Source organism: Myiozetetes cayanensis, unplaced genomic scaffold, assembly GCF_022539395.1.
Source record: "Myiozetetes cayanensis isolate MyiCay16 unplaced genomic scaffold, myiCay2020 scf5-8, whole genome shotgun sequence".
Lineage (NCBI taxonomy): Eukaryota > Metazoa > Chordata > Aves > Passeriformes > Tyrannidae > Myiozetetes > Myiozetetes cayanensis.
In genome coordinates, this window is record NW_026087742.1 from 39,504,174 (window position 1) to 39,524,485 (window position 20,312).

General features: G+C 38.7%; 1 protein-coding gene across 1 annotated transcript in view; it reads right to left on the reverse strand.

Moving 5' to 3' along the window:
- The window catches only part of TRPC6 (transient receptor potential cation channel subfamily C member 6), an 87,312-nt gene extending 68,011 nt beyond the window's left edge, over positions 1–19,301 (reverse strand). Inside the window, exon 1 of the mRNA XM_050333942.1 lies at positions 19,159–19,301. Coding sequence (XP_050189899.1) covers positions 19,159–19,301 — 143 coding nt within the window. The remainder of the gene's footprint in view (positions 1–19,158) is intronic.
- Positions 19,302–20,312: the final 1,011 nt, after the last annotated feature.

Below are 20,312 nucleotides of genomic sequence, written 5' to 3' on the forward strand. Positions count from 1 at the left end.
GTAAAAATTAATACTTCTTTCTACTGCTTTTGAACAGACCTCAGGGTAACTCCCATGGTCTAATTAATATGTATAATATGTACAATACACTGCAACTTGTGAATTTAAGGGAAGTGGTGACAAAAATGATGTCCAGTGATGATGAAAGTTCAAATCAGAGAACTGCTCTGAAACTCCCTGAAATATCAATTGTATTTCCAACGTTTTCCAAGAAGCTCCTTTAGAAATATTGTACCTAACATCTTAACTGGGGAGCAAAAAAACATTTTGCTCAGTATTACAGTGGGCATATATAGAGCCTGGGTATTCCCAACATAAGTAAAAAGATCACAATTACCCTCATGAATGAGAAGAATAACCTATTTTAATTGAAAGTTGCCCCAGTTTCCCTGCAACATGCAGTAAATATTGTAAACTTTAAGCAAATGTCAAATATGGAAAGATACATTCATATAGCATTATTCCATTTCTAATTATTGTGTCAAGGGAGATGATGCCTTCAGACCCTATACAGGAACTTTAGTCATATTGAAATGTACATTTTAAAGTAAAGAAAGCATAGATAATATCTGCTTCACTAAGCTCACCCTAAGAGAAGGCTGTCAAAGAGTATATACATCTGCCCTGAGTTGAAAAACTTCACCTACTGCAGAAAAACAAATAATGGCCTCTATCTGGTTCAGAAACTCCCAAAATCAAAATCAGATTAACTCACAGTATAGAAATCTCTAATGAAAGCTCCTAGCTTGTATTTGTACTATGTATCTTGAGATGTAACTTCAAAATAATATTTCAGTGTTGTTCACACTTGAAGGTCACCATTAACTTTCCTTGAAGTTATTACACTTGTAACTGAAAAAATATAGCTAAGTGAGTAGTAGTGAGCTGCTGACAGACTAGTAATTACAATTTTTAAATCTGGGATAAACTTTGACCAAATGCACGTAAAAACATACTGCCACAATCATACACAGGCAATTTTATCAAACCTTGAAGCTTAGGAAATTCATTACAAAGTCACAGAATCTTGTAAATCCAATGTCATATACAAAAAACTGAAGACATTTATTTCTGCAGTAGTTATAATTGTCCATACAGTAAGTTACTCATTCTAGAAGTGGTGTTACAAAACGAATATCCATAATCAGAAAGACTAATCTTCATAATTTTAAAATAAATCTACTAATTGGAGGGTTTTGCATGTACGAAAAAATGGCTTTTAAAATTTCATAATAAGTTGGTCTTAAAATGTTTCTCAATATTGTCTATTTATATAAACCTTGTCAAACACTGCTCCCTTCCCACAGGGAATGGAGCCATAAATAAGGGTGATCTCCAGATGGTGTGAACTGTTGCAAAACCACTGAACTTTTCCCAGTTATGCTGACATGCCTAAATGTCCCATTATGACCATGGTATTCATCTGTCTCTCGCTTTATTGCATTGATGACATTGCCTGTAACATTATGCTACAGAACTGTTTTTATAAATTGACAGGAACTCTAAAGATAACCATAAAGAGGCCTGAACTGTCATTAAAGAAAGTGGATGACAGAAAGTTAATTTTTGTAGTTTTGCAAATTAGAAATCATCCAGTCACACTTAACTACTAAAAATGCAAATTGTTAAGGTTCTCAAATTGAAAGGAAACACCCCTCACAACACACACACAAAAGGTAGTTTAATCACTAAGAATGTAAGTCATCCAGGTAATCGAGAATTCACACAGCCTTTCAGCCTGCAAATGAAAAAGTCGACCACTAAATATCTGAAGAAGTGCAGAAAAAAAATATAACTATTTTTATAACTAAAAATGAAAGTGTTGCATAAGTACAGCAATACCCAGTAAAATCCAGTTTACCTGCAATAAACAAACTGCAGAGATGTGAGATGGCTAAATTAAGGTGAAACTTACTTCTCTATAAAACACAAGTTTCAAGGCTACTTTGGGAGAACTATAAAACTACAGCACTGGTGTTGCCATTTCCACCATTATCTGTAAGAAAAGCTGAAGTTCTGCCAGTAGATTCTTCAGCAACTTGACTACTGCCAAGACACATTGTGTTTCTAAAGACTTTCTCAGATATATCTAGGTTTGCTACTTAGTGCTGAAATACTCCCATTTGCTCTTTGAAATTAATCGAATGGGCAATTTTTTTTTCCTGTAATCAGCAGTCCTTATTCTCAATTTCTTGTTCTTCAGCTGGGCAGGAATCATTGTGATTCTCCACTACTCAGTGCTGACATGTTTGAATCATCTCAGGTAGCAAAAAGAAAGCATCAGTGTTAAATTAATTCTCATTCTGATACTTTATAATCAATAAAACCTCTTAGCAGATAAAAGTTCTACTGCTCAACTATGCCAAATCAATTGTCAATCTCTATTTACGCAAATCAACTCGTGTATTAACCCCCTTGAATCTCCAAATCTGACAAGTGCATTAAAGCCTTATAACATGCTTTATAATATCCCCATACAGAAACAGGTTAGCTCAATATATGTGTAATACTGCCATGCCTACCCATTCTTCTATCAAATCATATGAATATTGTTCATTAATGTCAAATGCTTTAAGCAGATTTTTACATCTTTCAAAATTTCTAATTTATATTATTATCAACTTGATTAAATTACTCATTAATGTTCAAATAAATACTACACAAAACTTAATTTACTGCTTCCAAATGTAATAAATCATAGAAAAAATAAACAACAGCATAATTAAAATATTTTAGGAGCACAGAATGCCAGAATCACATTCAGGAATCTGATATAATATACACACTAGGAAAATTAAACAAATTGTTTTAATATACTTAAAGCTATGTTTTTGTTTAAGGTCTGTACAATGAATATACTACACATCTGAAACTAGAAAAAAATATTTTTGTAGAAGCATGAGAGTAGTAAAATATCTGAATAGGTTCTTTGAATTTCCTTTACTGTAACTGATTTCTAAGTTCATAAAAGAAACGGTGCTTTTCACCTTAGTTCCATGAAAAACAGTCATTAAGACAATCACAAGGTCAAGTGCTTTCTGAATTGGAGGGGTCTTAAAGTTGAATACACATTTATGGGTACGCTTAAATAATTTACATTTTCATATTACTTACACTGCTCCCTACACCTTTTATGTACAGACGAATTCAAAAGCTTACAGAACTGTGATTTAAGTCCATAGAATCACATTTGTCAAAACAAACTAATAGTTATCAAGTGCCTTGTAGTCTGCTCATTTTTAAACTACTAACAACAATTCTTTCGTGCATTCCTGGTCACAAATTAGTAACTACTCTGCTTGAATGGAGCCCCCACACTTACAGATAGACTCAGACAAGGCAGCAGCTTCTGTAACACTACTTGGGATTCTGCCTCCCTGGACACAAATATTGCTTTGGGTGGCAGCTGTGATTAAGCAGAATGAAGAAATTGGGCAAGCCAGAAGTAGAACTGTGGCATCTTTCATCTTATCACTTGCATTATAAAGCTACTGTTCCTTTTGTCAAACTAGATTCTATGACATTCTGCTGGATTGCTGGATTGCTGGTGTCACATGTTTAGTACATTTCTCTTAAAAAAAGTTTACAAGCTGTAAGTCTTACTCTTCAGTTCTCAGCCTCTTCAACATATTCTGGTTTTTCAATATTTAAACACTGTTTAACTGCCTGCCTTACTAATATCATGATTTACCAGCAGTAGGTGAGCTTTACAGAGTTCTTTCTTTTTCTCACCATAACAACTTGGTTTTGGCAACCACAAAGAAGTATGAAATTATTAGCCAGAATACAGTGAAACAGAGGAAGTAAAACTGATTTCAGCCTTGCAAACAAGGTCCATCTGTGACAATGCCTGCTAGCGCTCGCTTTTCCCCTTCAACTTTATATGCCTGGCCAACAGAAAGACTGTAGAATCTTCTCTTCTTTCAGACAACAGATTTAAGATCAAGCAGTAAATATGTGTGTCTTTAGCTCTGTAGCACCTTGTCTGAAAAATGCCATACTCGCCATACTAACTCAACTGCTTTGCTTATGTTTGCAATCACTTGCCAGGAAGAAGCACTAAAGATCTTTTAAAGGTCTAAAAAGAGCAACAGGAAAACCTATTGGAATTGGATGAATGATTAGCGTCTAGTGACAGAGAACTCCCTTCTGCAGAAGCAGCATGTACATTTTCTGCTCTGCACCTGAGGAAGAACAAACAGTAAGTTGTCTCTCCTTTGAAAAAAAAGCAGAACAGAGTATAACTATGTGCAAGACAGTAATTAACCTAGAGATAACTGTGTTTCCCATAACACAGATAAGCAATAATATATCAAATAAAACTGAAAAAAGGTCATGGGTAAGATTATTCTAGCAGTCATATTTGACTGATTCAGGAACTTAACGTGTATCCATTTGTTCATTCATTATACTCTGTAGCACTATGAAATGTGTCCATCACCTAATATGAATCTTGGTCTAACCACGTATTTCTACAAAATTAAAAATTCACTGCATTTGTAACTCAACCAATGATGAAATGCTGGCACTAACTACCAGTTCTGGTTTTTAACAACTTCAAAGAGAACTCTAGATCTAAATAAATTTTTCCTTACTAGATAAAGATTTGTACAATAAACGGTGTTCATGTACAACAAATCTTTTTTTTTCCTCCTCTGTGGGGAAAATAATGAAATGTGCCTATCCACACTCTTCCTGCATCTGTGTTAGAAATAAGTCATTTGCATTATGTAAATGTGATGTATTACTAAATAAATGGGAGAAACCATGCAATGTGATTAAATTTACCTTAAAATTGCTTAAAAATCAAAGCAGTATTCAACAAAAAGAACATGAATGCTATGACTCAGAAGAAAACTAAGAAGAGTTTAAAAAGATGGAACTGAATTCCATTAAAAAGGAGAGAGCAGAGTTATTTCTGCACTATCTGTTGCAAAGTGGGTTGAAGAAATGTACTTTCTACACACACACACACACACACACGCAAAAATTCCAAATAAATTGGCGCAATATAATTTCAGGATAAAGAAGAACTCCTGCTCAAAAGCTTAGCATTTCAATGTGTGCTTACATAAAAGGGAAAACAATTTAAAAAAAGGAGTTACTCTGGTTTACTTCTAATATTTATCATTACTGTTATTAAAAAATAATTACTTCATAAGAACAAAGAAACAATGATGTTTATTGTTCCCTGCTATGCACAAATAAAGTACTTGATATCATCAACTCAGTGACACTTTTAATGAAAAGAGAATTGGTGGCAACTCATGAAATTCCATCAGAAAAAGATCATTTGCCTTTCTAAGACCTGACATGTAATGGTGATTCCATTACATGGCACAACGTAAAAGAGAGATGTGGTCTGATTTGATAGATCAAAGACATAAAATGAGACCTTTAACAGTTACTGTTACTTCATAATTGCAGACTATTTTCCTGTGACATTTGTAAAATTTAAAGAACCTTCTCCACACCCCACCACTTAAAAAGCCCTGGCCTCCACTGAACACCACATTACGTCTGATCCCACAGAACAGAAGAAATCCATGAGCTAGTTAGCATATGTGACATTATCATTAGCTGTTGCTGCTCTCCAGTTAGGTAATAATAATAGAATAACGCAGAGAAGCTTTTACAATCACTTGACTAAGACTGTTATTATAGCTAAAATGAAATCAAGGGGTTCACTTTCACAGGGTAAAAATAAAGTTTCAGAACATACAGAGAAAATCTTGAGACCCTTATCTTCAAGAAAAAACCCGTAAGAAACAGGTAGAAGAACAGTTCTGACTTGCCAACATCTTTCTGGCAGGTAGCAGTTGTGGATTGAGATTTCTGTTCTTCCTGACTTGAAACAGGTCTTGCAACTTGGTCTTTGATACCCCACAAACGTACCTTACCACTAAGTAATTCTAATTCCCTACGATGAAATGAGAAATCTTTCTAAGGGGTATTTATTCAAACTGACGCAAAAACACAGATTTTGGAGCACTGACATTCAAATGTAATGTAAATAACAAGCAAAACCAGTAATGTAAAAAACAAGTAAAATTGCTAGCAAATTATACTGATTTTGCAACATACTCCAGAGAACTATAAATGAATTAAAACTTTTTTTTAGTTACATAGTGTTAAGCAGTAAAGAATAATGATTCTAACATCCAGAGAATTCAGTGAACCAAAGCAGAATAACAATGCACAGCATTTTTTAGCATAAAACTGTATGTACACTAGCAGAGTTAGGACCCATCCAGCAGCAGTTCTTTGGGATGGAAGGAAACTTTTCTACTGGAGAAATACACTAAACCAGGAAAAAAATGAGAATTGAAGTGGCTTTTTCATTTATTTGGTGGCGAACACAGGTTCTGAACATCAAAAACTTTCATATGGAATTCTTCTTGCTTGTCTAATGGTCTAACTTCACTTATAATATTTTAACCAAATACATTAAAATGAAGCAGAGAAGGAGAAGCTCTGGTACTTGAATCCAAACTTTCATGGTGTAGAGGAAAAGAAAGCATTCATATGGTTGTTTTGTAACTCAAAATAAAATGTACTCCTTTGCACATCAGCTCCACAGTACAATTAGCTATATTTTCCTACTTAAAGGAAACAGAATTGTAGTTTTGGTCTCAGTTGCTTTGCCTGAGCTGGTCTCTTGAGAGAACATCATCAGCTGAACACAAACAAGCAGATATACCCTGAATACTGTTCAAGGGAGTCAAGTCACGTCCGCTACACAATCATCCAAGGGGGAATTCAAAAGCAGTTAACATTGAATTGACTCATGTATGATTTATGGTGGCTTCCACAAGCCATATGTAAACATTCTTACTTCAGACATATTGAAACGCTTTTGATCAAAAAGTAAAAGGTGAATACTTCTGAGAATAGCACTGTCAAGACTTACTTGGACAAATAAAAATGAAATACTAATTTTTTTAACCATGAAAACAGATACAAAACCAATAACATTTTACATGAACTGAAATTCCAAACTTAACTCAGCTTTCATTTTTACATAGGAGTTGGGAAATGGGAACATAGCCTTCATATATATTCTCTATCAGAAAAATGAAATTGTTCTGCTTTGCCAAGCCTGTAAGGTTACACCCTAGAAGAATGGAAAGAGAAAAAAAAAAAAGAAAAAAAAAAAAAAAAAGGAGGAAAAAAAAAAAGACAAAACACACACTTTCAGGGTTTTACTTACAATTTTTTTTACTTAGAAGTTGGGCTTTTCCCCTCCTGATCCTCCTGTAAGTGTTATACTATGTACTCTCTGGAGCAGGAGTAAGTGCAGCAGCAGTAAGTGCAGAAGTGTGAGGAACAGAGAATCATGCTCTCATGCAGCAATAATATTCTGGGATATACAGCTAGTCTAGTCAACATATCATTTCTCTAGATGCTGCACATGAAATGTGTCATGAAAATAGTTTCACTGCCTCTCTCCCCCACTCTGTGACATCCAGCTCCAATGCATGAGAATATACAGCAGTAGATTCACATGGCTTCCCTTTTTCTGGAAACTACTTTGAATATTTAGAAAACTGCTGATTGATGACTGGGAGACAAGTGGAAAAAACAGCATTCTTATTTTTTACATCCCTACTTTCTCTCTTATCTTTGGTGTCTTTCGGGCCTGAGGAAAAAACATTATGCTACCCCTTTGATTAGTAGTGGGTAGGATCCTTCCTTAAACTCCATGGACAGTCACTAGCCACTTTGGAAAAAAAACCAAAACCTGTATACATGTAAATAATTTATTAATGGAAGGAAACAATTTTGTATGTCAGGTCACCAAGACATTGAAAATTAAGATTTTAATTCATTCCTGAACAGAAATATTCCTGGTTTTTATGCAAACTTAATGCAAATTTTATGCAATTAATGCTTTAAAATTTTAAATAATTGCAAAGCAAAATCTTGCTTACAGTCGAGGTACATTCTCGGCTTCAGCTTGCACTAGCCTGAATGCAGACTGCAGAAGCAGTAAATTAATGAAAGGTGATGTCAACAAGCCATGTATGGAACTCAAGACAGAGAATGCAACCTGACATCACAGAGTATTAGGAAGCAGCTTAATTGTAAGAAATTCTATTTTGAGACAAAATTACATCACCATTAATGATACTACTTTATTGATCACAACCAACTGGAAAATCAGGAAAGAATATCCAAAAGTTTACAAAATTTTTTGTGATGCTTATGGAATCTACCATTATGATTTATTTCTTTTCAAAAAATCAGATCCAATACTTTTGCAAATTGTAAGTAAAGCTTTTAGTAAAAATGGAAAACTATGCATTAATTACTTGGCTCAAATTTGAATATGAATTAGAAACAGAATTACTTTTGTCAAAAGATAAAGCCATTTGGGTTTACATTTATATTATATTCTTCTTCCTCCCTTTGTTTGTTAATGCAGTACAGAAGACTAGATGATTAACACACAAAGTATTCCTCTTAACTCTCTCTTCTCAAAAAAAATGTAAGTCCAAATGTTGTATAGTTCAGTAGTCCAAGGTCAGAAAATCATTCTATATAAACATATGTCTGTCAGAATTCAGCCTTAATCAAATAAACACATGCTGACTTTCACTGTATATTTCTCATTTTCATAGTCCTTCAACAGTCTTCCGTATTTAACTTATCAATCAGTGAGTTACACTACAACAGAAACAGTGAAAGAAAGGACAAAATATACATTCAAGGATATGAAGACTGAAGATAACATCCTCCACAGGTATATGGACATGAATTCCACTGAAGTCAGCATCAGAGCATCTGGATGTCGAGCAACATAGATTTGCCATTCATCAACACTCCTTCCACAATATTTTATTCACCTGTATGGTTTTATTCACCTAGTCCTAAAGAGATCTGAAGGGGTGATAGATAATTTCATGTAATAGAGAAGGAGCCCAGACCGCAAGGTCATGATGGATGTTTTGTTTCAGACAAATCTCTTGGCATTTCCTACATTTGCTGCCACTCCTGCCTCATGAGCAGTAACCTGTAACTAAAAGGCTGAAGACCACTTCTGAGATAAGAGCAGGCACCAGCGAGATTTCTATTTTCCAATCTGAAATACTGTGCCTAAATCAAAAGCAAAAGAAAATTGTAAAGTTCCTGAAACTTTTTACTAAAGTATAAAAGATTTGAAAACAAACCATGGATGGATGTAGAGTTTCTATCAATCCTACTATGCTTTATCCACAATATGGAATACCTAGAACCTGATCTAGAAGTTCAAGCTCATGAAATCAGGAAATGGTGAACTTAAGAATATGAAGTAATCAAGAGCACATACCACCAATAACAGAAGTGCTCCTAAGTTTCTGCATCTTCCTGCATACATCCATGCATGCTCTCCTTGGGGTGAAACGTGGACATGCACCATCCCTCCCACCCCTACTCAGGTTTCAATGAAAAGGAAATACAGACAGAAACTGCACCATAGCCTCGTGCAGTGAGTCTCTCTATTTCCCCTCCTCCTTGATGTGTACCTCCATGCCTTTTCTGACCCTCTGGAGATATCAATACCTGTATGCAGGGAGTAAGAACTCTTGTCATGGACAGAGGTTGAAAAAGGCACACAGATACCCAGCAGTGCTGCCAGCAGCACCTTCTTCGTTCATCCACGGAGTCATGTCACAAATCCTGCATGAAACTAGATAATCCACAAAGGATATCCCTTCCCTTTAAGGCACTATTAATGCTCTCACTGATAACTAGCAAAGTTTTTGCTGTTTTTTAGATTTGATGTAAAATCAGTAACATAGAAACCTATGAAGTCATGAAAGATCCTCAGACAGCTTTGTAGGACGAGAGGCATTAGCCTTGTTGTCTCTTTAAATCCCTGTCTAGATTATTTTTTTAAGTTTCTCTTCCTGTTAGGCATTAAACACTGTTGTTGATTCTGGGATGGAAGTGGTTGTGGGGTAATAAATCCCACTGTATATTTTATATATCAACTTGTTAGGTTAAGATCATTATTATTTTATCATACAAAGCAGTGTTGAAATTTCACTATCACATCATTTGCTGTGTGTTCACATTAGATGTTGCTAAATGATTTAAACCTCTAAAATTCCTTTCTGAAGAAATGTGGAGAACACCAACTTCTACAGTTTTGTATCATGGGCAACATACAATCTGCAGACCTTCTAGAGATACTCCTATTGCTGTTTTTTTTATTAGTAGTGCCCTACAAAATGTTTCAAATAATACAGACTGTATCTTCAGAAACATAAGTCTCTTTCCCCTCCTAATTTTTAGTTGTTTTATTTGTTGTTTAGATGTCAGTTCAAGATATTGGTATTCTTGCTCCATCATATCTGCCATGTTGCTGTAACTCCTTAGTGTTCCCTGGCCAGTAAGAGGCTGTTAGAGACTCTCAGCCTCACCAACATCCAAGGGACTTGAATAGTTATATAGATTACAGCCCAAGCTTTCTAAAGATTTTGATGCTGTGTTTCAGTTTTTAAGATCCTGATGTGACAACACCAACATAAAGCCATATAAAAACATCTAGTATCCTTGAAAAGTTTCATCCATGCCCACTACTTGAAAATAAGTCATATTAGTTAAGTTTCGTAAGCACTACTGCACTTTGGTTGTCTTTTTGTCAACAGTTGTTGCATTTTTATCTTGGATTTCTTCACTTAAGCAGAGAGAGAAAACACAGTCGTGTATTGTGTAGTGAAAAGTACCATTCAAACACTCACTTGAGAAAGGTGCAAGAGCAGCAGTCTTCAAAAACTGTCTTAAGAAATCAATAGGAAGCTTGTTCTTAAAGGGAGAGGAATAGAGAATCTAGGGAGAGGAAGAGTTAGAGTCATTGCTGCCTTCCCCCAGCCTGTCCTCTGCATCTGATTTGTCAAGCTAATTAGGTAATTCACTCACCACCAGACCAAGGTTTCAAAATCTTTCTGTACTTAATATACTTGGATCATTGTAGTTCTACTGGAATTAACTATAAATTAATAAATCCAGAAAGAAAAAAACAAATGAGACATATTTTCAACTCATGTATAATCCAAAAAACAGAGCAAGTGCAGATAGTAAATTAGAAATTTCTAGTGCATGTGGTATTTCATTAGGAAAAATTTTAAACACTTGAAAATTGAAAGTAATTTTATATTTGCTTAAGGAGGTAAAGCATAAACCTAAAAATTAGCAGAGTAGAATTAAATTAATATAGAAAGTAAAAAATTGCATTGAAAAACAGAAGGGATATTTGGTTTATAGTCTTCAGTCATGAAAAACAGTTAGTTAGGAACAATACTTATAGAAATTTACTGTGTTTTCTGAAAGAATTACCAAGAAAAAAAAATCATCAATACAATGGTTCTGATCCCAAATAAATCACTGAACACAGTTAGAAACTCATGACTGTAAACATTGGCACATACTGCAAATGCTTAGAAAAAAACATAAAATCCATTATTTTAACTAATACCTGGATTATCCATGGCACTAAGCTATCTGTGTGGCAGGACTTGCAAGTTAAAAACTATTTCTCTCTCAAGCTCTACTGTTCCATGTGGGACAGATACCCATTGCTACATGATCAGACATATCAGACACTGTCCCCAACACAAGTCCTGACTTGTAAGTGGGATTCTGCTACATTCCACTTGGGCGTGGGCACATGGGGAAAGGAATACACCTTCCCAATTAGCATAGAAATGCTAATTGTGACATTCACAGCAATGATAGTCAATGACGTGTCTCAATGGTACAGACCTTCCAAGTTTCCTGACACCAGTTTCCAAGGTATCCTCCCACAAGCTGCACCTCAGTTAAAACTATTACCACCACCACACGGGTGGTACCACTGTTACATTCTCCTGTGACGTGCCAGGTGCTGTAGAGGCGTTTGACTGATGCAATCCATGATTTAAAGCATTGCTGTTGTAAGAACTGCTCTTTGCTGCCAAGCACTCAGCAGCTGGAAGGCTGACATCTGGACTGTGTGAAATATGGCTTTTAACAATGCACTTCAAGAGCCATACAAAAAGCTCCAAGTATTGGGTTAGTACCACTTGACAGGCCTAAGACTCTGTGTACATATACAGAGTAGGACTAACAAAGTTTACCAGTTTGAGCTGGCTATCCATTCTAAATAAGGGGACAAAAATCATGACTAGAAAACCTGAAATATTTAGACATAGCTTACTGAAGAGAAAGAAAATGTAAATCAGGAGCACAACAGGAGAAACCCAGACTGGTCCAGGAGGAAAATCAGCACAACCAAGCATCCATCTGAACTAGTCAACACCAGTGTTGACAGCAGACAATAGGAGGCAACAGACCAGCTCAGTAGTCCACCCCTTCAGTCTGCTGAGCACATCCCTATTTGCTAGTTAAGCTGATCAGCTTGAAATTAACATTTCAGGAGGAAACAAGACAGTTGTGGTTGCCAAGTCTTTCCAATGACTCGTTGGTCTCAGGCCAGTTACTGTGCAGCTCCAAGTCAGACACTGCCTTCTTGCACGTGGTGGGTCCCTACGTGGTGTGGTGAAATCAAGGTTCTCTCTTTTCAAAAGCAATTCAACCACATTTGCCCTGATTGGAAATATATGAGGTCTTCTGTGCAGCTCAGGGACCACAACCTGAAATGTGCACATCTATTGGCGTACCACAACTGGGCCAAGCTCAGATCTATTAGAACACCTATGGGTGCACAAGGTCAGGAGGGACTGGTGCTGCTGGGGTCACTTACAACTGAGTCAGTTTGTAATGTGAACCTGCTGAAAGCCTGGGCCATCCAGCGTAACTCCCAGGCCCTCCAACAGACCAGGACTTAAATCAAAAGAATGTGAGGTGCCACTTGTAAGAGATCCACTGTTTTTTTCCAGATTTGCACGGCCAGCAGGTGGTGCATCCAGGTCTGGAGTCCTCAGCACAAGAATGACTTGGACCTGTTAGAGCAGGTCCAGAGGAGGCCATGAAAATGATCAGTAGGCTGGAGCACGTCTGCTACAAACACAGACTGAGAGTTAGGGTTGTTGAGCCTGGAGAAGAAGCAGCTCCAGGGAGACCTCCTTGAGGCCTTCCAGTACTTAAAGGGGGTTTATGAAAACAAGGGAGCATGACTTTTGACACATGCAGATAGTGATAGGACAAGAGGGAATGGCTTTAAACTAAAACAGGAGAGATTTTAGATTAGCTGTTAGGAAGAAATTCTTTACTCAGAGGGTAGTGAGGCACTGGAACAGGCTGGCCAGAGAAGCTGTGGATGCCCCATTCCTGGAAGTATCCAAGGTCAAGCTAGATGGGGCCCTGAGCAACCTGATCTAGTGGGTGGCAGAGAGGTTGGAACTAAATGATCTTTAAGGTCCCTTCCATCTCAAACCATTCTATGACTATGATTTTGTAACAAAGTACAAAACTTCATAAAAGCCCTCTGGACTGAATATTCTGCAAAATTGTTAGTGCTGCAGCAGCACCAGACCTTCTGGTCTGTATTCTGTTTTCTGTGCATCAACCATAATCTTTTGGTTTATGATCCTTCTTTCTACCTGCATAGTAAGGCCTCACAGATAGTAAATATTTTTTTTAATATCCTTAGTTCTTAAATCTCTTCAATAAGTTAAATACTGACACCAAAACCAGTATTTAATCAAGTTCTAAGGACAAAAAAGAACTCCAGTCATCTTATTCTGAGCTGGCAGTGGGCAAGGTTCGTTTTGTTTTTAATTAATGACTTCTCTAAGAGAACAGTGTTATGACTAAAAGCACCACCAAAGAAATGTTTGAGCGAAGAGGCAGGCATCACATCTGCTTCTTCATTATTCACTTTTACTATTATTATTACTATTTTTCATTTCTTATTTCATCACTACAATTCCACATTAAAAAAGTGGCCCATCCACAATGAAGTTTTCACTCAGCAAATCCACATCTACAACACTGGCATTTTGTTCAGATCAGTAACTTTTTTTAAATAAAAGGAAGCTACATTCAACTCTTGCAGAAAACAAGCTATTCACACTTCCCACATAGCTTTGAGAACACACCTAAAAATGACAATACTTGATACTTCACTTACTTGTGGTTCTTGTAGTAAATCTCACATTTCCTTGTTAGTGCCAAAGCCTGCTTCCCCACCCTGTCCCTTAATAGTGACAAATATTTATTTAAACATATTAGGCTGGGGGGGTACAATTAAGCCTTGCTGACAATTGTACTAATGGTAGGAAAAACTGTAGTTGTATAGAAATGGATATAGAAAATAAACCCAGATTTCATTCAGTCATCTTCACATTATACTCCATAACTTATTTCACTAAAAATAGTATACTTGCTTGAGTATTTGTCAGTGCTAAACAAATAATAACCATTCTACTGCAAGATAGAAATGTTAATCCATTCAGTAGAAAACTGCATGTCATTTAATTACCATTAAGCTTTTTGCCCACATTTAATTATCTAAACTTACATTTAAATACTGCTTATCAAAGCAAATCCTTTAAGCCTTCCATTGAGTAGACCCTGTGTGCGAGTGACTACAATACAAGTACGTGCACAAATATGGATGTAAGACTCATTGCATGCACTTTAAGTTTGAAGCTTTTTGCCATGTCATTGCCTGGACTGCATAACAGCTTGAAGTATGAAACCAAGTTATAAAGGATTTGATGAATACAGTTTAATTGCCAAAATTTTCTTTTGCTCATGTTTGCAAAGCTGGAAAGTCTAACACAGCTTGATGACGCAGACCCACCATGCCAAGTAGCCAGTTATTACAGCCTTCAGCTTCTGTGGTGGCAAATGCTGCTGGGAGAGTGTTTGACAAAGAGCATGCTTGTTATTAACATTTACAATGAAAAGTATCCCATATACATCCCACACATTTCTTAATCACTACCCCACCTTCCTTATGCAAATTTAACAAATTACTTATATTTTCATGGAAATATTCCAGTTTTATAAAATTAAATCCCACAAGGAGGTGACTTTCATTTGTTTGGTAACTATGTAGGAGCTAGTGTATAAATAAACTTACAGATATATTGCAACTGCTCAAGCATTGATTATGAAGTGTTAGCATAGGAAACTGTTCACGTATTGTAGCTGACCAAAGAGGTTCGCTGTTAAATTAGTGAGTGTTCACAGTGAACATAGAAATGCCTAACAACCAAACCCAAGAAATTCCACAAGCCTTCACCAGAAATTAACATATTTTGGGGAAAAAAGCTTAACTGAAATAAAGATATGCTTAACGTTGAAAGTGAAGCATTCTCTTCTTCATACTGATAGGATATGCAGAGCAAACTAAAAGCTGGATGTTCTGGGGCTTGGAAATAATGGTGGTGTTCTTTTACTCAAGACCTCAGGGACTACATCCAGACACCCAGAATATGAGAGATTCAGACATGATTTTTTTTTTCCAGTCCCCAGGACGAAGTAGATCCATCAAGCCTAAATCATAGGAAAGTGTTCCATACACTAGGCTATAAAAGGAAATTACCCCCCTCCATATCAAGTCTTTTTACCTTTTTGATCTCAACAAAACTACTACCAACATATTTTCAGGAGACAAAGCATCTCGGCAAAGAGACTGGCAATCTGAATCACAGCTGCCACACTGTACAGTACTCCCTGAAGAGATTATGTCTAATGAAGATTCTGGAAGATAATTTTACAGGTCATTTCAAGCAAGACAGTTGGGACTAGAGATAAAAATTATATTATGTCAATAGCTCACACTGTTATATTGCAGGCTGGAAAGAAATAATGAAATATATTATTTAACAAACAATGGGTCTTAGATGTACTAGGTTTGATAATGCCAAGAAACACTTGATCAGAAAACCACAAAAGCTGAGGAATAATCTATGCCTCAAGACAGTTATGCATAACAGAACCTTTTTTCCCGTTTTCATCTGATAATTTGTGTGCCTCATTTACTTTACAACTGACATTTTAATACACAATTATCCCTCCTCACATGTATAAGAAAACATTTATTTTTCACAATACAAAATACTTCAAAGTATAAATGAGCAATATAAGCATATGTCTGACTGAATTAGTGTCTTCTCACTAGTTTTGTACACTGACAATCTGTTCTTCAATAACATTTTTTCAGCAGGGAAGTTTACATACAAGTGTTCTCACTTTCAAATCCCACTGCACATCAGTACTAGGGGTTAGACCTTAAAGTGCACTTTACATCATGTTTTAAATCTCAAAATGGGGCTCTTTGCCAATGAAATACTTGTACAAGAGGGAAAAAAATAACATATCCACATTTCTGCATTTCAAGAGTCAATCTTCTGACATGTATGTTGCAACATTTTTTGATACATAAGTCGCAAGACTTGATGACAAGATGGAAGAGGACTATTAGAAAGAAAGTGTTTACTTGCATATAACACATAATTATTAAATTCTTAATAAGAATTCTACAGATTGCCCGAATTGTGGTTTTCTTATAAAAGGTTCTGAAATCAAAAGAAAAGCAAGATTTTTCAGCACTAAATCCCATTAGAATTTTGTTTTGCACCATACCACAAATAAAGGTAAAAACCTTCTATCCACTGCTACAAGACAGTGTGACCCTTCTTGGCACAGCTGATGAGCTCAAGGTACCTTCTTGAAGTCTTGTTTGCAACAAAAGTAGCAGCTACCTTGGACACAATAGAGCTATTCTCCAAAAAGAGGAGCTAAAACTACAGGAAATGGTTCTTTATAAATGGTTTGGGTGTTTACTATTATCCAGCAACTACATCACTTAATGGCAGTCACAAAACAAGACATGAAAAACATATTCTACAAACAACACACCCAGTCAGCATTAGCAGTAAATCACCACTTGAGAAAAACTATTCCTTAGTACCAAACTACTTCTCAAGCAATAGTCACATGCCATACTACACCAGTAAGCATGTTACCCTCTCAGCAGTATTTAAAAGGAGGTACAACTCAGCTTTTTTTGGACGTCAGCTGTACTCTGCATTACTGTTCTGTTCTCTGCATTAATCACCATAATAACATCAGGAAATACTGGTAATTTGAAGATTAAAAAAAAAAAAGTAAATAAAAGTGTTATTACTGAATGTACATGATAAAGAGTAAAAAAGATTATATTCTAAACATTGCCCATCGGCAATGCCCATTTTCGGCCTTATGAAGGCCACTAACAAAACTAATGTCTTCTGGCTGAAAAGACAGATCTGCAAAATGTACTTCAAATGTGATGTAGGTGGAATTTAGGCAGGAAAACTCAAAAACTGTGTTTGGTAATCACCATATCCTGGAGGAGCCTATTCCCTCACTGCATTCATTCCCTGCCAGCCAAGGAAGTCCTGGCAGCGGCCACACGTAGGCATTGCCTATGGATGCCTGTGAAGTGGCTCTTTTCCATATCCAGAGAAACCCCAAAGGACAGCTTCCCCACACCTAACATGCAGGGGAAAAAAAAGCACTGCCTATTAAAGCACCCTTTTTAATTAGTGAATTTGAGAAGGGGCACATTTCTCAAATTAACACCCTCGGATACCAGGTAGCTTCTGTCTATTCTCTCAAAAACTGATGGAAACATCTATCAGTGAGGCACTCTAAGGTACTGAACCTACCTGTACCACAAGAGCAGTCATCTAAGGCCCTGACTTGACGTAACTGGAGATAAATTCCTGTGTTTAGTGCTACCCTTGTTCTATAGAGCAACCTGATTAGGATGTAGGCTTTCCTTAGGGCCACTGTGAGATGATGAGAGGCAACCTCCACACTGGGAATATGCTGGACCAAGAGCTTATACTCCTGAAGTGAAGACAGCAGCACCCCACAGACTTGTGGAATTTTGTTTGAAGAAAGGTTTTGAAACACTTATGCAAGATCTATCCTTTCACAGCTGCACAACCATTCGGAATGAGTAAATGGTAAAGGAACTTCAGAATTGCCATATTAGTTCAAAGCAGAAGTCAACTAGGGAGAACCAATCTCTGAACTAACCATCATAAGGTTTTTTCTTCTGAAAGGATTCATTAAACAGGTGTGTTCATGTATTTTGAGATGAGGTTTAAGTCCAATGTGCCATAATGTTATAGCTACATGAGCACAGTGAATTAGTGATCCACAAAGACACTTAGGATTAGCAATAACAGCAGTGAATTCTGAAAACTCTGGTTGTTCTTAGCTGTTCTTGTTCAAATACTTCTCAAATTATTTGAGTGTTCCCAGTTTCATTGTTTTTATTCCTTTCCTATACCCAGGTAGTTGGCAAGTGGCTGATAAGTTGCTTCAAGATAAAACAGCAAGTATTAGAGAGAATGATAATAGAAATTTACCAGTTAAGTAACAAATTAAAATTTGTACAAAAGAAAGTACACATCTTCTGGTAATCATCTGAGATTTTAGGACTCATCTTGCATTGCTTAATACCCATTTTCCCCCTCTGTGGGATAGCTTCTCCTCAGAAGCATTAACAAGTGGTAATTACAGGAGTCATGCTGACCACACATAACCAGAAGGACACTGTCAACACTGAATATCAAGTGACCTGGATGTTAAAAAACTGCGGTTCGTGGAACCTTTGTAATTTATGTTTATGTAACTTAGCTTTTATTGCATATGTTCTTATACTCCGCTTTAAATGATAACTACCTGCCAAAACCAACATAATCAAATTATGTGAGACATGACTGACAAAATGTAGTAATGGAGGGAGGATTCATGCATACACTTGCAAAGTGAGCTCTCTCAGTGGGAGCAAACGATTGCAGGAAGTAAAATTTCTGTAATTATATTAAAACTGACGGTATCTCCTGGGTTTATGTACAACCGACGCCTCTGGCCCCACTCTCCACAGCTGAACCCAAGCCACTCTTCGCATCCCTTACAGCGGGGCAGGCACTACGGGCTGCGCAGAGGAGGACGGACACAGGTGCCAGCTGGGCACGGCGGTGCCCACGCTGCTCCTCCGCCTTTCCCAAACACAAACACCCCGCTCGTCCTCCGGAGAGGGCAAGGGAAGATGACAGGTCAGCGCCGCGGGCTCAGCCCCAGCCCCAGCCCCGCGCCGTGCCCCCCGCCGGCCACCACCTGTCCCGCCGCCGCCTCCCCCCTTTCCCGCGGGAGGCAGCGCAGAGCTCCGCGCCCGCGCAGGGAGAGAGGGAGGGATGCCCAGCTCCGGCCGGCGGGACTTACACGGGGTAGAAGGCGTAGGGCGGCAGGGCGCTCTCCTCGCACGGCTCCGCATCCAGCAGCAGGTAGTCCTGGCTGTCGTTCCGCCGCGTCCCCGGGGCGGGGGAGCTGCTCTTCCGCGGGCCGTAGGGCTGTGCCTGGCTCATGTTGTCCCGCGGCCGAGGCGCTGCTCCCCCGGGGCAGCCGCCGCCGCACGGGACCGCGGCTCGGGGGTCCCCTCGGAGCTCCGCGTCCCCCGGGCAGCGCGGCGGGGCCGCTCCCCTGCGCGCCCCGGCACCGAGGGGTCACTGGCAGCCGGTGCCGCCCGCCGCGCCGCAGGCGAGGCGCAGCCCGGAGCGGGAGCAGGAAAGTTTGTGGCGCGGCAGCTGGCGCGGCTGTGCCCGGCCGGCGGGAAGGGGCGGGAGGTGGGAGGGCGGCGGGCTCCGCTCGCCTCCCCTGGGGCGCTCGGTGCCCCCTCCGCGCCGCCCCCGCCGGCTCCCGGCCGGCCCTGCCCAGCGCGGCGGTGGCCGCCGGCCCCGCAGCTCCCCGGCACGGCGGGGCTGGCCGTGACACCGCCTCACCTGCGCCCGCACGGCGCGGCACCCCGGAGCGCTGCCCCAGAGAGGGGCCATGTCCCACCGGCAGTGTCGGCGGGGACAGCGCGAACCTCCCGCCGCTCTCCTGCAGCACGGCCCGCGGTGGTCTGCAGTGAATCCCGCCGAACCACCCTCCCTTGGGAATTCGGCAGGACCGGCCGCGCCACTGACAGTGGCTCCCGCGGATGGGAAGCAGGAACTGTTGTGGCTTGGCAATTCAGCCTGCGCTGTGCTGGCGCTCTGGTGTAAGTGGTCCAGGAAGAGCGTAAGTGAAAATTAATGCTAATCTAGCAAACGCAGAAAACCTGCAACTTTAAGTCTTCCCGAGAAACCGAAAAATTTCCCTGCAAATTCCGCTTCCTTTTCAACCTCTTTGCCTCTTTCTTTCATCTCTGAAACATCCTTTCACAAATGCCGTTCACTTGTTTCAGTGAAGAACCAGTTTTGAATCACCTCTAATAATTTCAGTTAAGTGCGGGGGCAAAATATCACATATCATAGTTTAAAAAACAAACAAACAAAACAAAACAAAACAAACAAAACCCCCAAACCCAATAGTTTTGCAGTAATAACCTGTAGCTA